At 31.1% G+C, this 27,174-nt stretch overlaps 1 protein-coding gene across 3 annotated transcripts in view; it reads left to right on the top strand.

Moving 5' to 3' along the window:
* The window catches only part of LOC117122570, a 113,133-nt gene extending 92,905 nt beyond the window's left edge, over positions 1 to 20,228 (top strand). For 2 of the 3 annotated variants that reach the window (XM_033268182.1, XM_033268183.1), the window contains 18 exons: positions 78 to 158; positions 1,507 to 1,755; positions 2,325 to 2,410; positions 3,726 to 3,789; positions 6,611 to 6,763; positions 7,769 to 7,873; positions 8,453 to 8,531; positions 10,808 to 10,909; positions 11,694 to 11,951; positions 12,948 to 13,342; positions 13,450 to 13,575; positions 14,090 to 14,296; positions 14,415 to 14,615; positions 15,467 to 15,481; positions 17,556 to 17,670; positions 18,282 to 18,449; positions 18,936 to 19,017; positions 19,362 to 20,228. In XM_033268182.1, coding sequence (XP_033124073.1) covers positions 78 to 158; positions 1,507 to 1,755; positions 2,325 to 2,410; positions 3,726 to 3,789; positions 6,611 to 6,763; positions 7,769 to 7,873; positions 8,453 to 8,531; positions 10,808 to 10,909; positions 11,694 to 11,951; positions 12,948 to 13,342; positions 13,450 to 13,575; positions 14,090 to 14,296; positions 14,415 to 14,615; positions 15,467 to 15,481; positions 17,556 to 17,670; positions 18,282 to 18,449; positions 18,936 to 19,017; positions 19,362 to 20,226 — 3,351 coding nt within the window. In that variant the 3' untranslated portion in view covers positions 20,227 to 20,228. The remainder of the gene's footprint in view (positions 1 to 77; positions 159 to 1,506; positions 1,756 to 2,324; positions 2,411 to 3,725; positions 3,790 to 6,610; positions 6,764 to 7,768; positions 7,874 to 8,452; positions 8,532 to 10,807; positions 10,910 to 11,693; positions 11,952 to 12,947; positions 13,343 to 13,449; positions 13,576 to 14,089; positions 14,297 to 14,414; positions 14,616 to 15,466; positions 15,482 to 17,555; positions 17,671 to 18,281; positions 18,450 to 18,935; positions 19,018 to 19,361) is intronic. The other variant, XM_033268184.1, reaches the window with a different exon arrangement.
* Positions 20,229 to 27,174: the final 6,946 nt, after the last annotated feature.

The raw sequence follows: 27,174 nt of genomic DNA on the forward strand, positions 1-27,174 counted from the left end.
CATAAACAAGTTTACGTATTTATATATATTTTTTTAATGTAATGTTTATATACATCTAGAAAAATTTCTATTTACAGGAGACAAAGATGAAGAAGATGGCGGAATTGCAGTTATCTGTTGTGAAGGATCCAAAGAATAAAGATGCAATTAAAAACCAGGTAAAGAAGCAATTTTTCCATTACGTTGTCATTTTTGGGTCAATCTTTTTTTTTTTTAGCATTATTAATAAGTAAAAAACATTCTTGTCACACCCTCCCTCTTCCAAAAGAATGATGATTGTTGTCATATTAAAATCATAATATTTTTGTTTTCATATGAAAAGTACAAAGAGTTTTGATACCCTCCAACTAGTGTTAAATTTTGTATTCTTGTGAAAATGTTGGAAAAAAGAATGACTTTAAATTTATTGGAGAAAATTATCCAAATCAAGATTTAAATTTAACATCCTTTAATTACAATTCAAATGCTCTACTGAGTTATATGGCCTAGAAATGTATTCTATATTCTCATTTTCTCTGAAATTGATTATTAATTGATGAATTACAGGATAGTGATTTTGTTATAAGAAACTCCTGCTATTTTTCATGGAATAGCTAGAACAGCGAATAAGTCACATTCCATCTTGTAAATTTCGACGTCATTTTTTAATGGAACAAAATTCCTGCGGCTTTTCAAGTTGGTGCGTTTATTTTCCTCCAGTTGCACGCGTCTATTATTTATTAGCAAAACACAGCCATAAATATAAATAAATATCAGCAGTACGTTGCTATTCATGTGTCAGTTATATAGTGAATTTGACATGGTCCTGTTTTTGTAAGGATGGTGTATCGTTTATCAGACGTGTCTGCCATATTAATACCCAACATGGCACCTAACATTCTTGCTATTATGGGATGGCCCTCCTTACTTTGAGTTATTTTTAAACTATGTTTTCCATCAGTGTCACAGTTATTGCATTTCATTTATTTTTAGACTACAAACTTGTAGTAAATTTGAGGGTGATTTAGATAGGTCGCTAACTAATATAATCAATCAAATAATCAATTACTGAATCATATTTATTCAATGTTTTGGTATATTCTAATTAAATGATTATTTAATCAGCCAGAATAACCACATTTTGAACTAATTTATGTTTAAAAATGGCACACAGTTAAACTTCCCTAAGTTGAATCCAAAATGCCATTGAATTATTGTTCGACTTAGATAAAATTTGACTTACAGATTTTTAATTAATGGAAAACACAACAATATGGCCTGTAAAATAAGACCGACTTAGGCAGTTAACTTAGGCAACCTTAACTGTATTGTAAATTAAATAATACTAATTAAAAAAAAAAAAAAAACGAAAAAAATATTATTTGTTTCATCACACCATTTGTTAATTATCAATAAATTTTGTTTCTGCCAAATTCACTTCTGAAAATATGTAGAATAGAGAAAACTGAACTGTTACTATGTCTAAACTATTTAATATTTATGAATACTATCTCCCTCTCTCCCTAGGTACTACAATGGGGCTACAACCTAGAGAAGTTCCACCTAGAATCGTATAGGCTACGCTGCTACCAAGCCTCTCTCCAAGGCTCGGAACTCCCGAATCCAAAGACCCTACTGGCCTGCGTTTCCAAACCAACCAAAACTTCCCTTAGTAAACTCGGATATTTCTCCGTTTCTTCCTTCCATTCAATGGTCAGTGCTCGCGCCCCCATCGGCATGCAGGGACATTTTTCAAAACCAAAGAGCAAGAATTGGGTGAGTCTGAAATTGTATTTTATCATCTAATTATAATTTTACTGTAGTTTTAAAGTACTGTAGTTTAAGTTCCAGTCTGTAGTTGCTTATTGTTAGATTAAAAATTTAATAAAGTAAATAGATAAACGTAAATTATTTATGTTACTGTATATTAGTTACTTTATGTTTATGCCTATTTCATGAATACTTACCTGGATGAACCGACTCATGCCAATTTCCTGGAAATGGCATACAGCTGCATATCAGTTAATCAAAAGTGTCTCACTCATCATAGACCAACAACATCACTTCTGATTTATGTGATTTAATGTTATTTTATATATTGCTATTTATTTAAACTAATTACAACATAAATTTTAGCATTAATTAAATAATAATAGATTAATTTAATGAAGTATTGACTTAATTAAATCTATAGTTTTAACAATAATTTAATTATTTACAATTTAAGAATAATAATTTAAATAATAAAATAATTATAATAGTTATAATTATTTATTATTTATAATAAGAATAATACATTTACTTAAATATATCATTGATACAGTTTTTTTTGTTTTTTTTTAAAGTTCGGCACCCTAAGACGAGGTGATTCTGCTAAAAATAGACCAACTATATTAAGTCCTGCTGGAGGTGACGATAATCAAACAACTGAGTAAGATATACACATTATTTTGTATTATATTATCAATATATTTCCAAATAAATATTGGTTATAATTTTGTTGGATTGGATTTATTTGGTGTAAACACGAAGGATAGCCCACGAAAGTCTAGAAGAAGACTTATTTCCAGTGGGGTCCATCTGGTGGTGATTGGGCAGTACACCGGCAGACAATCCCCTACTCTTTTCAAGAGTATACTGCGTTCTTTAACATAGACATGGGCCATAAATGCACACGGGACCAACGGCTTAAACGTCTCATCCGAAAGAGGCAGCGATGGGAATTGAACCAAAGACCTAGAGATCTCCATGGTTTAGCGCACAAACAGTAGCTACCACCAGATTAGCTGACTGAGCTAAGCTTCTCTTATTATCTTAATATTACATATTTAATTTTTTTTTTTACTGTATAAATTAAAATATGCACACAATTGATGTTTTTTCTTGCAAATTTTTATTCTAATATTTTTTATTATTCCTTTATTATATTAATATTTTCTTAATTTTTAAAAATATTTAGCATAACGATAACAATATTTATAATATTTTTGTTATCATTTTTCAATTTTTTTTTGAATTCGCTTTTTTATTTCGTTTTTGTTATTATTCCAAATTTAGAATTTAGAAATTTTGGTCGTCCCATTTAGACCCGCGTCGGCCATAGTGGGTTGCCAGTAATGTCCATTATCTCATGCCTCTCTCATGTAAGGGTTTTCCTACCTTAGATATACATATTACATATACATATACTTTTTAAGTCATGTATCATGCATAGGAACGTTGACGCCTGCAAGGCTCTGGTTAAAATTATAATGTTTTTAATTTGTAACTTAGAATGCCAACATACAATTGTTCATTAATATTTCAAATATCCAAAAATTTACAAGATTTTTAAATATGATTAAAAAATCGGTCACAAAATACAAATTTACATTTGTCCTAGTTTCTACCGATAAACTGTTTTGTGTGATTTTTTATTAATTATAATGTTTTTATTTTCTACCTTAAATAGGCAACATAATATTTACTTTCATGTAAACTATTTGTTTCAATTTTACTGTACTATATTTTTTTTATTACTGCATTGTATGGAAAATAAATATTGAAAAATTGAACCTTAATTTAAATGTTATTTTTCATTAATATTTTAACCATCAAAAGGTAATTTTGGAGGTTGAATTCAGGAGATACAAAAAAGAAAAAAATATAATTTTAAACAATAGTTTTGTCCTATTTTGTAATAGTACTTATAGTAGATTATTGTCTTAATTCCAATATTTATAGAATTATTGTTTATTTTTTTCTAGAAGCAATACACAGGAAAATGAAGATGAACATGAAAATATAATGAATGGAAGCCATCATCAAGATGTAAGTATTAATTCTAAAAAAAATGTAAATAAAGAAAATAATATGAGGTAGTTTACAGGTAAAAAAGGAAGTAACAATAAGATGGAGAACGTATGAAACAGAGAAATTCAGTAGACTAAAGGAGAAAAGAGTAGTGAATGAAGAGAGGAAGAAAAGTAAAGTATAAAAAAAGGAGACAGTAAAGAAAATGAGATTAAAAAAAGGTATATAGTTACCCAAATAAAATGTAATGTATAAATCTAGCACAATACAGTAGTAATATATATTGTAGTAATAAGCAAAGGTCATGACCTGTACTTCAGGTTGGCTTGAATCTTCTCATAGCCATGAGGCAAAAACTTGCTCTATTCATAATGCATTCTCTGTGTGGGCTTTGTCACATTTTACATTGTATTCAAATTTCTGAATAATTTGATGTAAAACAACAACAACAACAATAGGAATAAAAGTAAAATAAAATAATATTAATATGTCCTCATCTGTATGAACTCACTCAAGACACTCGAAGAAAAAAAGAACAGAAAATCCCAAAAGTAAAATGGAATAAAAAATGACGAAGATTTATAGAGAAGCTTGAAAGCAGAAAAAATAAATGAAAAATGCATTCATTAAAGAGTCTAAAGAAAGGGCCCAAGGTTTAACATACAAAGAATTTAAATACCCGAAATACTTAATATGGATATAAATGTTTGATTTGTCATTAGCGTGATGAAAGCTGTAGCGAATGAATCAACGTTTTATCACTTTTGATCTCGAAAGCAAAAGAATGCGAACATTAAAACATTAAACGTTCCTATCGAGGATTCTATCTGTCAATTAGTTTGGTCATATAACTTGGTGATATACATACTGGTAACAGATGTTAGGGATTACATTTGTCCAATAAATATTCTCTCTCACTCTCAATTTATTTCATTCAAATGTTAACAATTTCAATTCTAATTTCTTTTTAAATTTATATATTTTATTTATATAAATAAATAATAATTTTTAAATAATAAATATTTATTATTTGCCTTCTATCTAGTGATCTATTTTGAGGTACAGATAATAATTATTACTGGTTATTGGATACAGCCATGTAACCCCCACACCACTAAAGGATGACATGGAGAGGGCGTGGGGGTGTATGCCCTCCCTCTCTCCCTTTCAGAAAAAGTTGGAGACTTTTTTAAAAGTTCCCCTCTTCAGAATAATTTGTGCTTTTAAAGGTTTTCTCTTTGTTGAAAAAAAAGTGTGCTTTTAAAACTTTTAAGATTTTTCTCTTAAAAGTTCTCCCCTTCAGAAAAAGTTTGTGCCTGTCAAATGCCCCACTCACATAGAAGCTTGCTGAGCCAAAAAATGACTCTCATAGTCTCAAGTATTTGAACATCGTGTCATATCACCGCATGGTGCTCCTTCCAATTCTTCAACATCCCCACCCCCTTCCTCTTCACATCCTTCCCCAATGTCGGTGCTTATAGATATACGACCGTATGTATCATGTGCAAGCTTTTCGTGCTCCCAGGGGCATATTCCTTGCCATGCAACTATTTAATTCCGGGCTCCATCTGGCCCATGTTTCCATTTATGTACTCTAACATATAACAAATAGAAGTTCAGTTCAGTGAAAAGCAATAGAAAACAATTGTAACTGAGAGAGGCGTCCTAGTTGTAACCATGGTTTTTGTTTCAGAATTTGCACGTAGATCGCAGATGTCAAAGTTCAAAAGCAATTGTAATTGCAGGAGGGCACCCTACGCTGCGTTGTTACAGAACTTGCATGCAGAAATTGCAGGAACGCTATCTTGTAATTATAAGATCTTTGTCCTGTGTGCAGAGACTTGGCATTGAACTTGAGGTCTTTGTTTTACCCATATTGCATTACTTTACCCGGAGTTCATAGTGGTACTTTGATCACAAAGTGACCAATAATTTACTATTCATTTTAATTTGTTAATTATTTATTTACCTACTCTCATTGCTTTACCAAGAATTCATAGTTGGTCATAGACATTTTGACATGAATGTCATTAAATTTGTACCTTAGCAAGCCTTTGAAATTTGAAGTATTTTGTTGTCGTAAAAACCACCACATAGCTATTAATTGCAGCAATAAAATGTGATATAAACGTTCCTCAGTAACATGTGCTGGTATGCTTAAATTTTTGCTTTCCTTTAAGCAAAGTAAAGAATGATGGAAATTTAATAAAAAATGTATTGAATTGTAAAACCCTCTCTCCGTGATTGGTCGTTGTAGATCTTGCATTTCAGCAGTCATAAAAGCTTTCAATGACATGAAAGGTACGACAAGCAAATAAAATTTGAAAGCATTCTTTTATTTATTATGGCATTAAATACAAAAATAAAACTTATTTATTTTAATAACGATAATAATAATAATAATAATATTAATAATAAAAATAATAGTACTTAGTAATTGATGCACTGTTTATAGATTGACTATGTCAATATGTTAAAGTATGGCTTAATTTGTAATCCATGTTTGTTCCGATTCGTAGGTCAATTTCAAATGTCAAAACTAACACACCATTATAGATTCAGACTAAATCTCGGAGAAGTTGTCGTTGGTTTTAAAATAGATCCTTGGAATTAAAACGGTTACTTGATATTCGATTGCATGAGTGCACACTGTCATGTTTTTAGACTTATTAAGGTTAACTAGCATTTGTTATATTCGTTGTACTCTATGTTCTTGGTAATTAGTCGAACACTCGATGATCTCTCCACCGTCCTGTAATTGCTTGAACCACTTAAAGACACCGCATTATTTATACGGCCATTTTAATTTTGATTGTGTAATCATGTGTTTTTTTTGCAGGAGCATGAGGAGTTACCTCGGTGCGAGTCGTCCTTGTCGGACATCAACTGCGACGGTATGACTATTAAGATCAAACTGCCGGACAATCATAGTGTCATGGCAACGATTAAGCCAGGAATGACTGTACAAGACTTACTGGTTTCTAGCTGCAGCGTGAGTTTATATGCATAAATAAATAAAAATCCATTCATCCATTAATTAATTTAAGTAAATAAGTAAATATATACAACAAATTTAATATATTTTATTTTATATATTTCCATATTTTTAATCCACTGCAGTGAAAACAAACTGATGCACTGAAATACAGTACATTGCAGAGTGTGTTGGCTTTTATTATAAGAGCATTTTCGTCAATGGATATTACATTATGAGAAATAATAAACATTGATGTATTTAATGTATATCATTTTTTCTAGAAGCTATAAGACCAATACTAGTTTCTCGTCCCTTCACGCATCCATTTGATCTGCCTCACCAATTTTTTTTTTTCCCCTTTATTTTACGAAATTTACGAAAATCTGGCTAACTCACTTCAGTAAAATTCCTCTCTCAATTGTTCATGGTTGGGGATACATATTGTAAGAATCATGTCTAGTACTTCTTTTATTTGGTTTTATTGTGTCTACTTGGTAAAAGTGAGAAAGTAGTAGCTGTTCTCATCGACCATCTTGGATTTGCCATCTCGGAGGAGAAAAACGAGTGCCCTTATTCTCTTTTCTTCAAGATATTAGGACAAGAAACTACTCTTTTTTTTTTACCTGGCCTCATAAGCATTATTATTCAGTTTTGTGAAAGTGAAAATGATAACAAAATCTTGATGTTTCATGAGGAATACTAGAGACAATAAATTTATCATAAAATAATTTTCAACTACAGAAAATGAAACTCGTATGACAATAGACAACGTTAGAGAAGATGTTTTGACAATAGACAACGTTAGAGAAGTTGTTTTGACAATAGACAACGTTGTTTTTACTACTCTTGTAGTAGTATGTATACCGATTAACTTTAAATATGATAATTTAAATGTGGGAATTCTGTTTATATATTTAAAAAAAAATTAATCTCATTCAGAACATTTCTTGAATAATGTAATTATTTTGATTTTAATTTCTGTATTCTTATTAATCATATACTTTAAATATTCATTTTTAGCAACGCCAAATGGATTACCACAACTTTTATGTACGATTTAAGCAATCAATGAAATTTGGTTTTAATTATGAAATTCCTGAAAAATCAGTCGTCGTAGAGCTAGGGGTAAGTTAAAGTTATTTAATATATTTAATATTTAATATATTAATTTATAAACAAATAAAATGTTATGTGTAAAGACTTATACAGAGAATGAAATGTTATTTGACAGAAACATGTGACATGCCAAAATATGTGATCATATACAAACACATCATAATGATATCATGACTATATATTGGTACATCATGACCATATATTGGTACATCACGACCATATATTGGTACATCATGACTATATATTGGTACATCATGACTATATATTGGTACATCATGACTATATATTGGTACATCATGACCATATATTGGTACATCATGACCATATATTGGTACATCATGACTATATATGGGCATACAACAGCCTTTTGTCATAGAATATGATAGTCTCGATAGAGCTTAATTAAAATATATTTTCAGCTTTTTCATGAAGCATGATAACAAACTTCTGTATTTAGTTTTTAGAGGATTTTTTTTGGCTGTAATTGAATTACTATATTTGCTTTATGAAACATATTTCTTATTTTTTATGATTTATGAAGTGAAATTCTATGTTTCATTCTATTGATATTTTTTTTTCTCTTTTCAGAAATTTGATGAAATTGACATTTGTGCAAAAAGCATTCACCAAGTGGAGCTCTACATGTTCAACGATGAAATGAAATTTGGTGAGAATATATTAATAATAGTAATAGTAATAATAATAATAATAATAACTGTTATCAAGAATATTAATAATCACACACCATAATTTTCCAATAATTATTAAATAATACTGGATAATCCCCACTCTAAAAAACAATTCTATTCAAAGACATTCTTTGCTTATTATATAATTACATATTTTTACAAATTTATAAACAATGTAAAAATAACAAGGAAGTAATTTATGTTGATATTGAAGTAAATTTACATTAGTGCGAACTTCGATAGTACATTGATAATAGATACTATATATAATACTCCGACCTTTGATAATAGATACTATATTTCACACATATTTATGTTGACCTATAGATCCCCACGTAGCATTTCTTTTGAAATTGTGAGGAAGTTGGTGATTCGGTGAAAAATATCACTCGGCTGATGTTGTTTACAAACTAAATGATTTACGAACTAGTACATAAAGGTTCAAATGTAATTTGTAAAAGCAGAACTTTGAATATATATTATTGGAATGGAGTATTTACTTGTGTGTTAAGTGACACTACCGATAGTGTTTATAATAATAATGATTCTGCAATGACTTATAATGACCTATGTATGTGGTTTTTAAATTCCAATTTAATGTTTCATAATCTTGTTTAATTTGGTTGTTTCTGTGTGATTTTTGGATTCTGTGGTGTAAATTTGTGTTTGTCCTGTAATTTTAAGACTATTTTTTATACTTTGATGACTATTTGTACATTTTATCTCAATTCAGCTTTGTGCTAAGATGATATTTTGATTTTGATTTCCCGAAATAAGGATACCTATATATCATTTGTGCAAAAAGCATTCACCAAGTGGAGCTCTACATGTTCAACGATGAAATGAAATTTGGTGAGAATATATTAATAATAGTAATAGTAATAATAATAATAATAATAATAATAATAAAAACTGTTATTAAGAATATTAATAATCACACACCATAATTTTCCAATAATTATTAAATAATACTGGATAATCCCCACTCTATAAAACAATTCTATTCAAAGATATTCTTTGCTTATTATATAATTACATATTTTTACGAATTTATAAACAATGTAAAAATAACAAGGAAGTAATTTATGTTGATATTAAAGTAAATTTACATTAGTGCGAACTTCGATAGTACATTAATAATAGATACTATATATAATACTCCGACCTTCGATAATAGATACTATATTTCACACGTATTTATGTTGACCTATAGATCTCCACGTAGCGTTTCTTTTGAAATTGTGAGGAAGTTGGTGATTCGGTGAAAAATATCACTCGGCTGATGTTGTTTACAAACTAAATGATTTACGAACTAGTACATAAAGGTTCAAATGTAATTTGTAAAAGCAGAACTTTGAATATATATTATTGGAATGGAGTATTTACTTGTGTGTTAAGTGACACTACCGATAGTGTTTATAATAATAATGATTCTGCAATGACTTATAATGACCTATGTATGTGGTTTTTAAATTCCAATTTAATGTTTCATAATCTTGTTTAATTTGGTTGTTTCTGTGTGATTTTTGGATTCTGTGGTGTAAATTTGTGTTTGTCCTGTAATTATTTTTTATACTTTGACGACTATTTGTACATTTTATCTGAATTCAGCTTTGTGCTGCGATGATATTTGATTTTGATTTTCTGAAATAAAGATACATTGATATGTATATATATATATATTGTCAAAAATAAAGTCTAATAAAAAAAATAATACTTGTTTCAAAAATATTAGGCTACCTGGGGCTTGTTTTTCCTAAATGTATTAACGGTATCACTTTTTTTTGTAGAATTTGCCATATACTGAAAGCTGCTTAGCATCAGTTGTGGATTCAATGGAGGCCCAGCCCCCTCCCCTCTCCCCACCCTAAATTTTTGAAAATGAAAAACTAATGGCGAAAAAAAGTAGATTATACTCAAATTTTAAATCTGAGAGTGCCATTTCTGGCCATCTATAGGTGCCATTATCATATATTTTCTTACCTCAGCCCACCATGTTTGGTGCTATAGACCCTCCATCTATTTCCAATTTCTGGATCCACCACTAATCGTATATGCTAAATAGAAAAAATTATCATAAGTTATCAGACAATTATCAACAGCTTTACCATCATTCATACTATTATAGCCAACATCATCATTATTATTTAGTCAAAGAAAAGATAGTATTCATATTAGATAGAAATAGGTTTTACTGAATATTTAATGAATATGAATAAATTATAACTACGAAATTTATTTGTTTATGTATCAGGTTTTTCAGTTGAAGCTGAGCTAGGCGATAATGAGGAACAGGAAGACCAACTGTGTGTGTTTATTAGTGATGTAGAAAAAGATTGCCTCGCATATCACCATGGTAGGTTATAGAGATTTAAAAATGATTTGTAAATAGCACCCTCAATTTAGTTTAAGTGGTGCTGTGGAGGAAGAACATCAGCTGTGTGTGTTTATTAGTGATGAGCAGATAAAGATTGCCATGCTTGTCACCATGGTAGAGAATAAAAATTATTTGTGGATAGTCCCCTCGATTTACTTTTGGAAGTAAGGTCCAGTTCACTCTGAGCCTAGGCTTTATTGCCACATTGTCAACATCATCATGATAATTTTTATCACAATTATCGAGATCATTATCAAATGATATCGTTGTTTTCATTAAAGTAATAATAAACAACATCATCAGTTTCATCATTGCTATAATAATGATCATCATCATCATTATTATCATTATTATCACCACCACAATAATCATAATTATCGATACAACTATCATCTTCATTAGCTTTTTTATCATCAACATCTTGATCCTCATCACCAGCGTAATCTTTATCTTCGTCATTATCGTCATCATATTCACTTAATTATAATTATCTTCATGATGATAATTATCATCATCAGATTCATTATTAACATAATCACTATTATCCTTATCATTATCCACTATTCAATTTGTTTACATATTCCTTTAACATTTAGGGACAAAACATTTATTGTTTTAATTCAGGATAAAAAATGTCATAAAATACAACTCCTGGTTAAAAGAAATAGCTTATATTTTCGTCTATATGTGTTTAATTATTCAAATTCCTTATTAACAAGATATCTTCACAACATAATAATTTTTACCATCCGTTATGTTTTAGATTTACAAGTTGGTGATGAACTTTTAGTCATCAATGGCAAAGTAGTCTGCGATCTTGACATGATCTACATTGAGAACCTGATAGCCAATGAAGCAACCCTCACGTTAACAGTACGATCGTGTAGGACGATCTTCCCACAAACCAATGCAATGGAGGAGACCAATAAGATCATTGATCAGTTGACGTGTCCACCGCCACCATCGCAGTCGCGATTGACCGACGATATGCTGCATGATCTCGTTATTCCTGCCCCCAATGGTATGATTAAACTGTTTACTTCTTGAGCTTATTCAAATATCTGTAATGAGAACGATTTTTTTTATGGGTTTGAATTGAATTGCAGACATCATAAACCATGTCAGTTCCGATAACTATAACAAAGTTTAATTCAAAAAGTATACCAACAGAAATCGCATTAAAACAACACCTTTTAGCAAAAGGAAACAGTGGACAAAAAAAAAACACTTGGTTAAGACAAATAAATACTGATCTAAAACCCTCAAGTAAGACTATAAGCACATTCACGCATTTTGATTATGAAAGGGCAAACTGGCCGAAGTAAGGCTCATGGCTTGAATGAGCCGAATCAGCCCAGAGAAGAAGGAGAATTCAATTAATCGATTTACTGCTTATAGCCTAGAATTAAATTTGTGCGGCTCTGTAGCAGAATCTCTAAACTGAAATTCTCAAGATGAGGGTAAGGGGGTGGAATTATTTGCATTCATGAGATAAAATAATTATGTTTCACAAAATTTCAATTCAGGATCATGATTGGAAAGCAATCATCTTAACCACCAAGCTACAAGTTCACTATAAATCTTATGTTCTTTCGTACTCAGGCATACATATTTGAATGAGGTTTTGTCTATTTTTAGCTCCGATGAGGAGCTCTAGAAACACTCGACCGTTTGATATATAGATCTTTTTTTAGCTCTACTGCCTCTATTATACTGCCCTCATGAGGCTGATTAATTAATAGTTGATTAATAGATATTTTTTAGATCTACTACCTTATTATACTGCCCTCATGAAGAGCTCTAGAAACAATTGGCTGATTGATTAATAGTAGATTGATTAATAGATCTGTTTTGCTCTACTCCCTCCATTATACTGCCCTCATGAGGCAGATTGCTTAATAGATCTTTTTTACAGTACTGCTTCTATTATACTTAGATTATGAACTCGTTTCTCTTTTTACAAGTTATTGTTTATTTTAAAATCTAATATTGTTATGTATTATTTTTTTCATCAAAGTTTTTGGAGATGATGGGGAAGGGGATTATGATGAACTTCCATCTGAGACTTCGTTGAACTCCACATCCAAGAGTTTAAAATACATGTACGATCCAAACGAGGAGGAAGAAATGAACAAAGAAAACAAAGCCAAAGATAAAGGCGAGATTGAACAGCTACTCAAAGATGCCGAGCAGCTCACAGAACTTTGTCGCACGGTGCCGTCTCGGCACAATTCAGTTGCAGATAGTATGTCAAACGGTACAGATGAGGATCAACGGGTCGCTGCGAGTCGGCTACGGAAGGTGATCATGGAGCTGATTGACACAGAGCGAGGATACCTTAAGGATTTAAACGTTCTGGTGGGAAGGTATCTGGAACCTCTGCAGACAGAATCATTCCTTTCTGCTGATGAAGTGAGTTTTTTCCTATCTTCATCATAATCTTATAGTTATCAGTAATGATGTAATGGATAAAATAAATACTTTCTAATGACCCTAATCTTTATTCTTGTTTCTTTCAGATTGATTCCTTATTTGGCAATGTGAAAGAAATAATAAAATTCCAGAAGACATTCCTAGGATGTTTGGAAGACTCACTGGAAGTAGAGTCTGGATTTACAAATCTCACTGACCCAACAGCCTTCAAAGTAAGTCAAAGATACCGACAAGTTTCTTGCAACAATATGTTAATTAAGGGGTTCCAAAAGTTTTCCAGAAATTGGTATAATATATACAGAAAAATTTAGCCTTGCAAGGTCAAAAGAGTTAATTTAGTCTGATGAAGTTGATGATTGTCTATCCTTCAGCAGATATGTTGAAACAAGCATACACTATCAAAGTCTGATCAAACAATTTTGTGTCTGACAGACAAAATCTTTTATTTGACAAAAACATGTGATATGCCATATGGTCATGATGACATCACATCATGACCATATATAGGCACATCATGTCTATATATAGGCATACAGCTGTTTTTTGTCAAAGAAAATTTGATTGTCTGGACAGCTTTTCATTATATTACTGTTGATTATGTAGCCTGTTTCATTTGATCAAATATGTGATTAAACTATCAGACTGTCTTATCAAACATTATTTGTTGATCTGACAGATAAAATATGTAATTGTATAGTAACATTATGTGACTGATCTATCTTTCAGCCTGTATTAGTTTCCATTGGCGATTCGTTTCTCCTGTACATGGACTACTTCAAGTTGTACAGCTCCTTTTGCGCGAGTCATTCCAAGGCACAGAAGATCCTTCAACCGGCATCAGACAATGCCCCCCTCATGGCATTCCTCGATGCCAGAAACCCAAAGCATCAGCATTCCGCATCTTTAGCATCATACTTGATCAAACCAATCCAGGTAAAGATTAAGATTTTTAGCTTAATGTAGCATTGTATACTTAGACCTCTCTCTTGTGTAGACAGTATGTGTAATATGTTAAAAAATTTATATATGATTATATTTCAATTTTGCACAGAGGGTGTTAAAATACCCGCTACTGATCATGGAAATGAGAAGTAGTATTGAAAAGGAAAGTGAGGAATATAAAAACCTAAGCAAAGCGCTGAAAGGAATGGAACGTGTAGCCGAACACATCAATGAAATGATGCGCGTACATGAAGAATTCGGTGAAGTATTTGACTCGTTAGTGTCGGAACAATACCACGTTTTGAAAGAGGTAAACTAAATGGAATATATTAGGGAGGGGGGAAAAGGGTACTGGGGGAAGGCAGGTAATGACTAAATTCACTTAAGTTGTAGTAATTCAAACATTTTGATTTGCTAATAAATATAACAGTAAATAGTTTGCTGTGATTTTGAAAATTAACAATGTCACATTATATTACCTCATATTCTTTTGTGTGATATGCAGTTCTATTTTCTTTTGTTATCTTAAAAACATTTCTGATAAAATCTAAAAAATACATCAATTTAATTAAAAAAAATTTTTATTTATCAAATTTTAATGCAACACAGATCACAATTCAGATTTTGCTGACATACAAATTTTTTTTTATTAAAAGAAATCTTAAATTAGTTCAGAAATAGTATAGTATAATTTATGCATTCGCTCGTTGCCAAAAAAATCTTTTTAATTGAAGCTTATAATTTTTCAAGAATTTTAAAATATAAAATATTGTATATATTTATTAAATCGTTTTCAGTTTAACAGTAGATTTTTAATAATGAGATACAGTATTATTTCTTATATTCTTTTAAATGATGTCTTATTTTCTGTTGTTTTGTTGTTTAAATACTGAACTTATGCATTTTAATTGATTATAAACTCAATCATATATTATATGTAGAATTAGATTTTTTTTATTTTAATTATATTGATGCATCAAAGAAATTTATTAATTATTTTAATGAATTTTTATTTGGACTATGGCTGCAGTTTGTGGCAAAATAAATTATTGCATTCAGAAAAAAATCTGCACATGTTTGCGATTAATTTTCTTATTGAATGGTTTGTTTTTCTTTTAATTCATCCATGTTTCTTTCCTCTTCATCTCTTCTCTCGTTCAGTCGATTGGAAACAAGGCAAGTATTTCACTTCTAAACTATAAATAATCCTTCTATCAATATCATTATCATTTCAATATTAATATTCCTAGATGATGCAGTGTACATTGATGTAAGAAATGGTAGAATGGCTGAGTGCTTTTTAGAGTTACATGAAAGGAAATTTTAGTTAAAATCCTCTATGGTTTAAAAACTCATACCAGAAATCATGTATTTTTTTAAAGCAGGGTCATTTAATATTCTTGTGATCCTGTTATGTGATCTCTGTTGTGTGGCCATATAGACATGATGTGCCTATATATGGTCATGATGTGATGTCATCATGACCATATTTAGGCGTGTCACATGTTTCTGTCAAACAAAATTTGATACTTTTGTACATCGCTTCAAATGTTTCTTATTTTCTTACATCAAAGTACAGTTATTAATCAATGAACCAATTTCAACCATATTTCATCATTTTAATTACTGTCTGTTATAATTTTCCACAATTTTATGTATTTACTAAATATTCATATACTACTTTCACCTATTTAAATGCATGAATTTTCTCTTGCATGATATTAATAGTTGGTGGCTGTGGATTTATAGAATTTCAAACTTTGTCTTTGCACTTGATATAGATTAAACCATAATGGTGACTTTTGACCTAAGAGCCTATGGGGACTAATCCTGTAAATAGTCAGAGACTGGTTACACCTTAATACTGTAACTGTAACTATTGTATTTATTCAAATAAATGAACCACTTTGAATAGAAACCACCTTCGCATAACCACCCCTTCCAGAGCCTCATTTAGAAAAACACCTAACAATTGCACCGGGGCTATGCTTGATATGATTAAAACATCATGTTCCTGTTCAAGCATTGTTATTTTTATTTGTTTGTTTGTATTTGTGTGTTTATGGTGCTACGCATCAAACTTTATTTAAATTTTATTCCATGATTTCCAAGCTGTGACCTATAAGCTGTTCTCACTTAATCTTAACTCCACCACATGTGAGCTTTTCAGTCAGTTGTTATGAGATAAGTGTCTGGGGGTTAGATCTGAAGGTCGTAGTTGTCTAATGGTAGATACTTGCCTTTGTAGCAGAGGTTGCAGGTTCGAATCCCGTCGGAGACACTTTTTTTCATGCAACTGAAAATAAGGAACTTTTTGTTGAAGGGCTATGCTTGATATGATTACAATATCATGTTCCTATTTGCTTGTATTATATTGTTTTTACAGTACTATGCAGCAGAATTAATTTAGATATATGGGTTTGGTATTGCATGTTTTCAGTTAGATTTTGCTCATACATGTTTCACTTGCTATTTTGCTTTCATTTGGTATATTCCTGTAAGCTTTTAAAAATTAAGTCAACAAAATTCCACGCTCTGCTAAACTAAAAACTAAAAAGGCTGTTTCTTATTTATTGCTGGGTTAAATAATAGCTTGTAATATCTGTAACATATTTTTAATGCTGTTATTTGTTTTTCACTCTCTACACAATGCATGAGTTTTTCACCAATACCCAAATTTAATTTTTCACTTTATGAATGCTTCCCTGGTTAAACCATGATAAAATAATTGTCAGTTCCTTTAAGTTGGGTACTCACTGCATTCAATGGTTGTCGGCCGACGCGATTCTACGTAAAACACGAAGACTCGACGCACACGTAAAGGATAATTTTTAATGACAGTCTATTGAGACTGCCACCGACAATCAGCAGACTGCAGACTCTTACAGGAAGCAGAGTTGTAGCCGTCGTCATTGTACGCCGCAGTGAGTTCCCGGCTTTAAGAACACCCCCACAACAAAGTAGAACTGTCCATTACTGGTGATTTTTGATCTTATTAAATATAATATAATGACAAGTAAATTTGTTTGTTCATAAAGTAAGTGCATTCTATTGCCTGTAGTTCTCTGCAATGTTAAGATATTTGGAAGTTTTAACTTGGTAGAGGTGCCCACCTCCCAATTCCAAAAGCCCTGGTTGAGATCCGAATGACTACTTACTCCCTAAATCTCATAATGGTACTTAAAATTGCAATAAATAGTTCTGTCCTGTAATTACTTGTAACTAATGTAACTTTCACCTTTGACCTTAGGTACCTGACCTAGCTATGGATGACCTGTTGATGTATTCGAATGCAAGATGGCTGAACTGCCAGGATGACATTGGAAAGGTGAAGAAGGGAAAAGAGCCAGAAGTAATTATATTTGGTAAGGTGTCCCAGTCTGTAAGTAGGTCCAATTGAAAGATTAGTTCCCCTTACAAAATACCTACATTGTACCAAAGCGAAACAGCGAGATGAACTCTATCCATATATGGATATAATATGACATCATCATGTCTATATGTGGGCATATATATAGAACATTTGTCACATTAAACTTGATAGTGGGGACTATCCAGACTATCAAATTTTATCTGTCAAGAACATGTGACATTCCTAAATATGGTCATGATGACATCACATCATGACCATATATAGGCATTTCATGGCTATATATGGGCATACAACAGTATTTTGTCAAAAATAATTTGATAGTGTGATCAAAGCATTAGAGTTCGTTGTTTTCCATATGATCGCTACACGCTCTTGCCGACAGCTTTCATTGATGCTGATTGGTTGGAATCTTCCTGATTGCGTCAGACACTGCTACGCAGTACATTGAAAACACTGTAGCGACAGTGTTAACGATCGTATTGGGAACCAATGGATCATATTAAACACAATTAAATAATAAATTATTTAAGTATAAAATAGACACATTAACAGATTTTCCTAAAAATAGAATCCCACTTATGAGTTTCTATTTATTGTCTTTAGTATTCCGGCCAGCGATCGTAATAATTTATAAGGAAAAGAACAAGCGAAGGAGTAAGTATCCAACAAATGCAACTGGAACACTGAAAGGGAATCCCTCGGATGAAGTGATTCGTTTTAAGTGGATGATTCCTGTTGCCTACCTTCAAGTGCGGGAAAGCACCGTAAACGGTTAGTACATGTGTAATTTTTATTTAAAATTTATGATTCATCTATTATTATTATTATTATTATTATTACTATCATTTATTGTTTCTTTATTCAAAAAATATATACAAATATAAAAATCCATAAAATTATTCTATTGCCACAAAAGCTGAATTGCAGAAATAATTTTATTAAACAGAGACATTACACAACAACAAATCTACAAATTAATAGAAAATACAGATTAAACATTGAATTGCATTGCATTAAAAAATTATTAAAGTTATAAATTAGTTAAAATTACTGACATTCAATATTACTGTTATTTAATATTCTGTTATATTAAAAATAAATATATGTTTTATTTCATTAATTTTTCTTTAAGTAATTATTTTCAGTCTGTGGAAGCTGGTATCTATTATTAAATCTTCATGCTATTTAATATTCTGTTATTGTCATAGCAAATGTATATTTTATTTAATTAATTTTTCTTCAAATTAATTATTTTAGACACTGAGTATTTAAGTCTTTGGGAGCTTGTGCACGTCAAGTCAGCTGGAAGTCCAGAAAAGCTGTTCCAATTCTCTTGCTGGTGGGTGAAATATCTTAATATAATTTATACGATAAAGCCATCATATAATAATTAATTACTTTATTATTTCTTATTATTCTAAATTTGAAATTTTTGTGCTTGTTAGCGATGTACTCAATTTTCATATCTAGCCATGACATGTTGAGATAGTTGAGAACGCACCTTTTATCGCTCCAATAATTTGTAATAAAGTTTCTGAAAATATTATAAACCCAAATCATCTGCGATTGTGTTGCACCGTACCAATTAAGTAATTTTCTGAAATAATTCCTTTTAATTTATTTTGTTGGAATATTGAAGTTGTTTGGATTTTTCAAATATTTTTCTATTTTCTTTTCATTTAGCACATTGGCCAAGAAGACATCATTTGTGAAATCCCTCAGGAGCATAATTAAAGAGCATAACCGTGCGAAAGCATTACCGGGTGGACGATACAACTCACTTAAAAAGAAGAAGGCCTATCAACCAATGTTTGGAAAACGCATTACACCTAAACGAAAAACAAAAACAGAGGATCTAACTGACAGCCCTTCAATGAAAGAACTTAATGAAACCAGTTCACAAGCAAGTGACAAATCAAGCGATGGCAGTTCGCAAATCAATTCCCTGCGCTCAGACGACGGGATCGATTATGAAAAGATCTTAGAGAATGAACTCGAACTCGGACGTTACAACGAACAAGGAATCCATGCATTACCGCTGAATTTCAATTCCAATAATAATATTATGCATACTAGTCATATGAACAATGCACAACCATTTTTCCTGAGTCCATCTCCTCGCAGATCAAAAGCGGCAAAACATGCTGAGGACGTTTGTATAGATGATGCAACAAGGGAAGTGGAAGAACTTATAAGAGAACTCGAAAATGTTACCATAGATAGAAAAGTTAAGCAGAGCGATACGCAATACAACACGTTTCCCACAAAACGTAGCGTAAATCGTGTACACAGCGATGAAATGGATCAGGTTGATAAAAATACAGTTGCCAGTCTGAACTCTGGTTTAGATGCGTTGTGCTTGGACACTAATTTGAACGGCTTAACAGGATTATTACTCGATGTGCCGCTAGTCTCTAAATCATTAAGTGGATCATCGTATGATAATCTGTGTCATTCTGAAGATGATTCTGTTGAACGGAATCAAATGCTTCAAAATAAACAGATGCATAGACGTGGCATGGTATTTTACAGTGAAGATAATCAATAACAAACATTGAGGAGATAAAGGTGAAAATTATTGTCCCTGCTTTTAAATGTCTTAGTCTTTATTTATTAATAGTGTCATCATCTTATCTGCTTATCTCCCTTAAATCTAAAATTATGGAATTTCCATTATATTTTTCTTGAATTGAAGATAATGACATACTCAAATTATGGACATTCCATTTCTCAATAAATGGAAAACTAAATGCAATTTTAATATTCTATAATTCAGTAACACATTAAATAAATTATAATATCAAATAATAAATATAATAGTAATACACTGTAGGTAGATTTATAAGCGTAAATAAAGAAGGTCTTTAAGTGCCAGGTCCAAGTAAACAAAAAGTCAATGTGAAAGTAATGTAAAAGGTGAATAAAGATACATGAGAAAAAAGAAAACACATTATCGTTAAATTAACCAAATTATAAACACTAGCATTTACAAAAATTTAAAATAAAGTTTGCCAACCCTAACTCAATTTATAAACATTTTACTAAAGAATGAACGCCTTACTCTTCAAGGGTAATTAGCAAGTATCATTACTCTATACCTTGTTATCCTATTTCAAAATTTCAATTTATTTTCTGTTAGGCTGTTGTAAGGATGAATGTTTACATATAAAAATATATTTGAAATTATAAATTAATACTGTAAGCCAGTATCTAGTATTGATATGCCAGAAGATACTATTTAAGTAAAATGATATTAAAGTATGTGAAATTTGATACTTTTAAAAAAATGTACAGTGTACTCAAACAATCCTCCAGAAATTTACTGGAGTAAGTAAATGACAATTTGGGAACTACATTGATCTTAATGCAAGTAATATTTCTTCCAAAATTTCTATAATTAATTTATGCTAATTAGTATGAGCATCTGTAACAAGAAGTTATTAAATGATAAAATTGTGCATTTATGCAAATATTTTAATAATTACTGGAAAATATTGATTGATTTATGGTCATAGATCAAATTAACATTGTGGTATTAATGAATAACTTATTGATTAAGTGATTGATTGATTGATTGATTAACTGACTGCTTAATTGACTGCAAATGACCATAAATTTGATTCTACAAATACCATAAGCGACACATCCCATGAGAAACCAAATATATTAAATTTCGTTTTACTTTTTTCATCTCTCTTATCTTTTTTTTTGTTTTTATTTCACTCCCTTCTTACATTCAGTAACTTGATATATTTATAACTGTCACCATCACAGCACTGCATTCAAATTTCTTTCATAATTTCCAGACTGATTTTAAAGCCATGTCATGACTATCAAATATATATTTGACAAAAACATGTGATATGCCTAAATATGGTCATTGATGACATCACATCATGACCATATATAGGCACATCATGACTATATATATTTGTCAAAGGAAAGTTGATAGTCTGGACCGAGCTTTCTAAAAAATCTACTTAACTTTCACTGGTAGTAATTAACAGACGATTAATATCAGCAATCTGCATTTGGTTTTTCTGTTTATATTTATGATGTATTTTTTTACATTTTAAATGTATGTAAAGTTTTCATATACAGTACTTGGCTGTTTGTGTATCAAAATACAAAGTGTATTAATTAAAGTGCTTTGAGGCGATAACAACTTATTCTGTACTGGCGATTTACAAGAGTTAATATTACTGTTAATCTTTATAAAAAATCATTTGTTTTTCCTTAAGCGCCTATTGTAGGCAGGTACCAGTACAGCCTGTACCAGCCATTATTTACACATTTCATCCGGTTCAGTGTGTGAAAATAATTTTCTATTTAGACTTCACTTGTCCGACGAATTAAGACTAAATTTTGCATGTAAGATTAAGTTTAACATGTTTAAAGAAACATAAACCAATTTTGGCTCTGAACATATTGTTTATGGTAATGGCGTACATATTTTATGATAAGGACACTACACACGTTAAATATCTTTTAAAATATCCCTTTAGAAAAATTATTTGGTGATATAAATGTTTAATAATTCTATAAGTAAGTATATAATGCTAACTCCTAAAAAATTTCTACAATGGAAAAAATCATTGCCAAAGTATTGAGTGGTTTATCTTGAGTTGGCATTGTTGGAACAGTACATTGAAAGTCACTGGTTCGATTCCCACAATAATCTATATATTGTTTGTGCAACTTAACTCCAAAATAAGTTCATAGTTGAGCAACCCTTTATCTTTCACAGAATATTTATGTTTATTATAAATATTTAGGTAAACATAATTGCAATATTGAATTGTATACTGGTTATTATCCGTCAAATATTGTCACTTTTAGTTTACGTTTAAAGATTTTGTTATCCTATTTGCAATATTTTTTAAATTGGAAGTTAATAGGAACAATAAGCATAAATAACAATTAAAAAATATCTTGATTTAAAATCATGATGGCATTATTATTATCAGGTATAGGCTCTCCTCCATAACTATCCTTAACGTAAATGTTCCAATAAACGCCTGTTTTGATGTAGTTGTTTCAGGTACAAGACGACTTTAGGGTTTATGCCAATTTTATTTACCAGCCTTTCCTCAGACATAAGCCCAGGATATGACTTTTACAAATGTTCTTAAATATTAACTTTGAATTCACCATACAGTAACAAAAAATTGCCTTGTTATTAAAAAGGAATTGCCTGGGCAGGAATCCCACCCCCCCCCACCCCCAAAGATAAATTGGCCCAATGTTGTGTTCAAGGGGGGTGGGTTATACAAGAGGAATTACATTAAATATCCAATTTTTCACAGATAATGCAAATGTGTGCATTTTTAAGTCAGTCAGGCCTATGTTAAATGGTATCATTAATTAACGTCGCACTGAAGCCTTTAAAAAGTGCTGCAGTTCTTATTGGAACATTTGTGTTTACAGTCTGCTTCCCTCCCAAACTACTATTTCCCCTGTCCAGCAACCCTCTACCCCCTACCCCAAGATATGTGCCAAATTTGGTGAGTCTTCCATTTTGTAATGAATACAAATCTCTATTGCCCCCCCCCCCTAATCTTTCATTGTATTAATATCGCTAGTGATTTTGTGCTTAGTATTTGTAATTGTTTAAATATCGTTGTCCAACTGTTGTATTATTAGTCACTTTTTATATCTTTATAGAAAATAGCAAAACACTTTTATCTACAATGTATAAATTATATCATACACATTTTACTAGATTTAAATTATGGCTCATAAATGGTAAATTTAACTGTATATAGGGCACTCTGTTTAACGAAATATGCAATAGATAATCAACAGGCTAAACCTTTTCTTTCTGTTTATTATTTCAGATTTTGTCTTTCATTTACTTTACGCCATCATTTTCTTATATTTATGTTGTTCATGAAACATGTTTTTATTGAAATATAACAATATCTTATTTTATACATTTATGATGTGGCCGATACTTTTTATTTACTCACCTGTGCAGTGTTATTTATTTATGTTATACATATATGTATTTTGTAAGTTTGATGATTGTCTTGAATATGTTTTTGTAAACTTGTCTTAAATCACATTAAATTCAGCTTGGAATGTTCTTAAATATTAACTTTGAATTCAGCATACAGTAACAAAAAATTGCCATGTTATTAAAAAGGAATTGCCTGGGTACGAGTCCCACCCCCCACCCCCATCCCCAAAGGTAAATTGGCCCAATGTTGTGTTCAAGGGGGGGGGGGTTATACAAGAGGAATTACATTAAATATCCAATTTTTCACAGATAATACAAATGTGTGCATTTTTAAGTCAGTCAGGCGTATGTTAAATGGTATCACTAATTAAGGTCGCACTGAAGCCTTTAAAAAGTGCTGCAGTTCTTATTGGAACATTTGTGTTTACAGTCTGCTTTCCTCCCAAACTACTCTTTCCCCTGTCCAGCAGCCCTCTACCCCCCTACCCCAAGATATGTGCCAAATTTGGTGAGTCTTCCATTTTGTAATGAATACAAATCTCTATTGCCCCCCACCCCCAATCTTTCATTGTATTAATATCGCTAGTAATTTTGTGCTTAGTATTTGTAATTGTTTAAATATCGTTGTCCAACTGTTGTATTATTAGTCACTTTTTATATCTTTATAGAAAATAGCAAAACACTTTTATCTACAATGTATAAATTATATCATACACGTTTTACTAGATTTAAATTATGGCTCATAAATGGTAAATTTAACTGTATATAGGGCACTCTGTTTAACGAAATATGCAATAGATAATCAACAGGCTAAACCTTTTCTTTCTGTTTATTATTTCAGATTTTGTCTTTCATTTACTTTACGCCATCATTTTCTTATATTTATGTTGTTCATGAAACATGTTTTTATTGAAATATAACAATATCTTATTTTATACATTTATGATGTGGCCGATACTTTTTATTTACTCACCTGTGCAGTGTTATTTATTTATGTTATACATATATGTATTTTGTAAGTTTGATGATTGTCTTGAATATGTTTTTGTAAACTTGTCTTAAATCACATTAAATTCAGCTTGGCTTACGGTATATATAGTTTGACTGGCATGTGTCATTTTTGTATATACAGTACATTGTTTTTAAGAAAGTCATCCTTCATAAAAAATAACTCGACAAATTTAAATATGGCTCATAAAGGGTGAATTTGAATTTAAGGCACACTATACATATATATATATTTCATTTATTTTCTCTCAAACAAGCGTAACAAACAAAATTACAAATTAAAATGGTGCTGAGAAGAGATTATAAAAAAGCAAATTGAATTACTATCGAAGTTGGTCTCTCTGAACACCGTTTCAAACAAAACTCATTGTGCAATTTACACAGAGTTGTATGAAGGGGGAGACCTTTTTTTTTTCATAACTATATTAAGGAACTTTTTTTGTAGCAAACATCACAATTGCAGAGAAACATGCTGATTTGAACTGTTGAGGTTTCTTTGATGGGGTGTCTTTATATTATATCAATGCCATTTTTCCTGATATAATGCAACTTTTCTCTAAACTGTTTACACAGGCATATCTAGTAGCTTCCATATGAAAATATAATGAATGACTTTATTGTAATGTATTTGGTTTGGATTTGATTTTGATAGACGATTATAAAGCCACTCAACACTCGACCTTTTGAAAGATGAGGATTATATTTCAAGTAGGATTGGATAATGGACTTTTCGGAATGTCTATTAATTTCAACAATTGACCAATCAGAAAATTGCCAGGAATACGCGCATCTCTTACAAACACACGTGGTGTCGGTTTGTGGGGCTCTTAGCAACAATATCCAAGGGGCGGGGCTTAGCGGAAATGTCCATTTCAATCTATTGTGTCAAAGGGTCAAAGCATTGGAGCTCCTTTTATAACAACCTGGATCCGTCCATGTGAATGGTACAAACGATGGTACTGATTTTTTTTTCTTATTAAAGATGTACAGTCCCATGCAAAATAAATAAATGAATAAATATCATTTTTAATATTAACTTGCTCATTATACTTCGAAGTAACATTAATTAAAATTATCAACTTGATTTTGAAGTAACATCAAAATTACTGTAAAAGGGAGCTTTCGATGCACGACGTTAACCTTAATTTTAATGGATAACGTCATAATTTATTCATCTTGCGTTGCGGAGTACGTTAATTTAAAGATTTTACGTGCTCGACACACGTTAGTTACAGGTTTGCGTATGCGCATTTCGATTTGTTTACAAATGGGGCGGATCTATCGTGCTGCATGTTGGGTACTAACGTTAAAGTTAAGGTTAACGTCATGCATCGAAAACTCCTTATTAACTTGAACGTAGAACTTAATGTATTCAAAACAATGTTTACCCATACTTTTACAGCAGTACGATAGAAACACTTTATTATTATCCAGTAAAAAAAATCAGGGAAAATCAATTATTCTTATTTCTATGCTCAAGTTAATAATTTGCATGTTGAGCAAGGTAATTTCATTTTTTTAATGAGTTTTTTTTATTTTTTTTTTATTTTCATTATTTTAATACATTATTAAATTTATTCATTCGTTACAAATGTCAGATATAATTTGAAATCATATAAGCCTAGTTAGTATCAGAATCCCCGGCAAACAAACAAAACCTTAACTGCTGATAATATTAGCACATTTATTTACTCAACCTCTCAACCACTCGTCGGCGAGAAACAAACATTCGTCGGGGAAAGAAAAAAAAAATTATATATTTATTTTTTACATTAGTAGACTCGATTAAATGTCTTCGAAACCCCCAATTGCTGGTTCTTGCTAGCCAATAAATATTCTTTCCCAGGATCACTCAAAATAAATACTTCTTAATCTAGGCCTATGTAAATATGCATCAGCACACGGGTGTCTATAAAACGAAGACCGAAGACCCAAAAACGAAGACCCCTATTTTTTCTCTTTCATTTTGATGATAATACGCCAGGTTGTCACAAAGTCAAAATTACGAAATTTTTTGGGTGTCTGTTTGTGGAATTTTCAAGGGTCTTCGTTTTATAGACACCCTATATGGGTGTCTACAAAACGAAGACCGAAGACCAGATAAACGAAGACCCACATTTTTATTTTTCTTTCAATCGTGATGAAAATAATGTTTTTAAATCACTTCATGTTACGTATATATAGTATACGTCTTAGCACATTGTTGCCTGAATCTGAGTCAATTGAATGATCTACCATTTATTCCAGTACCAAAGCGGCAACCAATGTTGTACGTCCACGGCTGGTGGCTGAGCGCGTTTTGGCGCTGCTACCCTCTAAACGAAAGTAAGGCGGCCTAACGGTACGCGTATTTTGGGGCCTACAAAAACCTTGAATATTTCATTCATAAACTTGTTCCATATTAAAATAAACAGTAGGAATGTGGTATAGTGATATATATGTGCAGCATCGGTCATTTGGTAGTGACACCAACATAGGATGGACGAGATAATTAAGGGTCTTCGTTTTGTAGACACCCTATATGGGTGT

This window comes from Anneissia japonica, unplaced genomic scaffold (assembly GCF_011630105.1).
Source record: "Anneissia japonica isolate Jap-2015-1 unplaced genomic scaffold, ASM1163010v1 scaffold1889_len2455224_cov183, whole genome shotgun sequence".
Classification (NCBI taxonomy): domain Eukaryota; kingdom Metazoa; phylum Echinodermata; class Crinoidea; order Comatulida; family Comatulidae; genus Anneissia; species Anneissia japonica.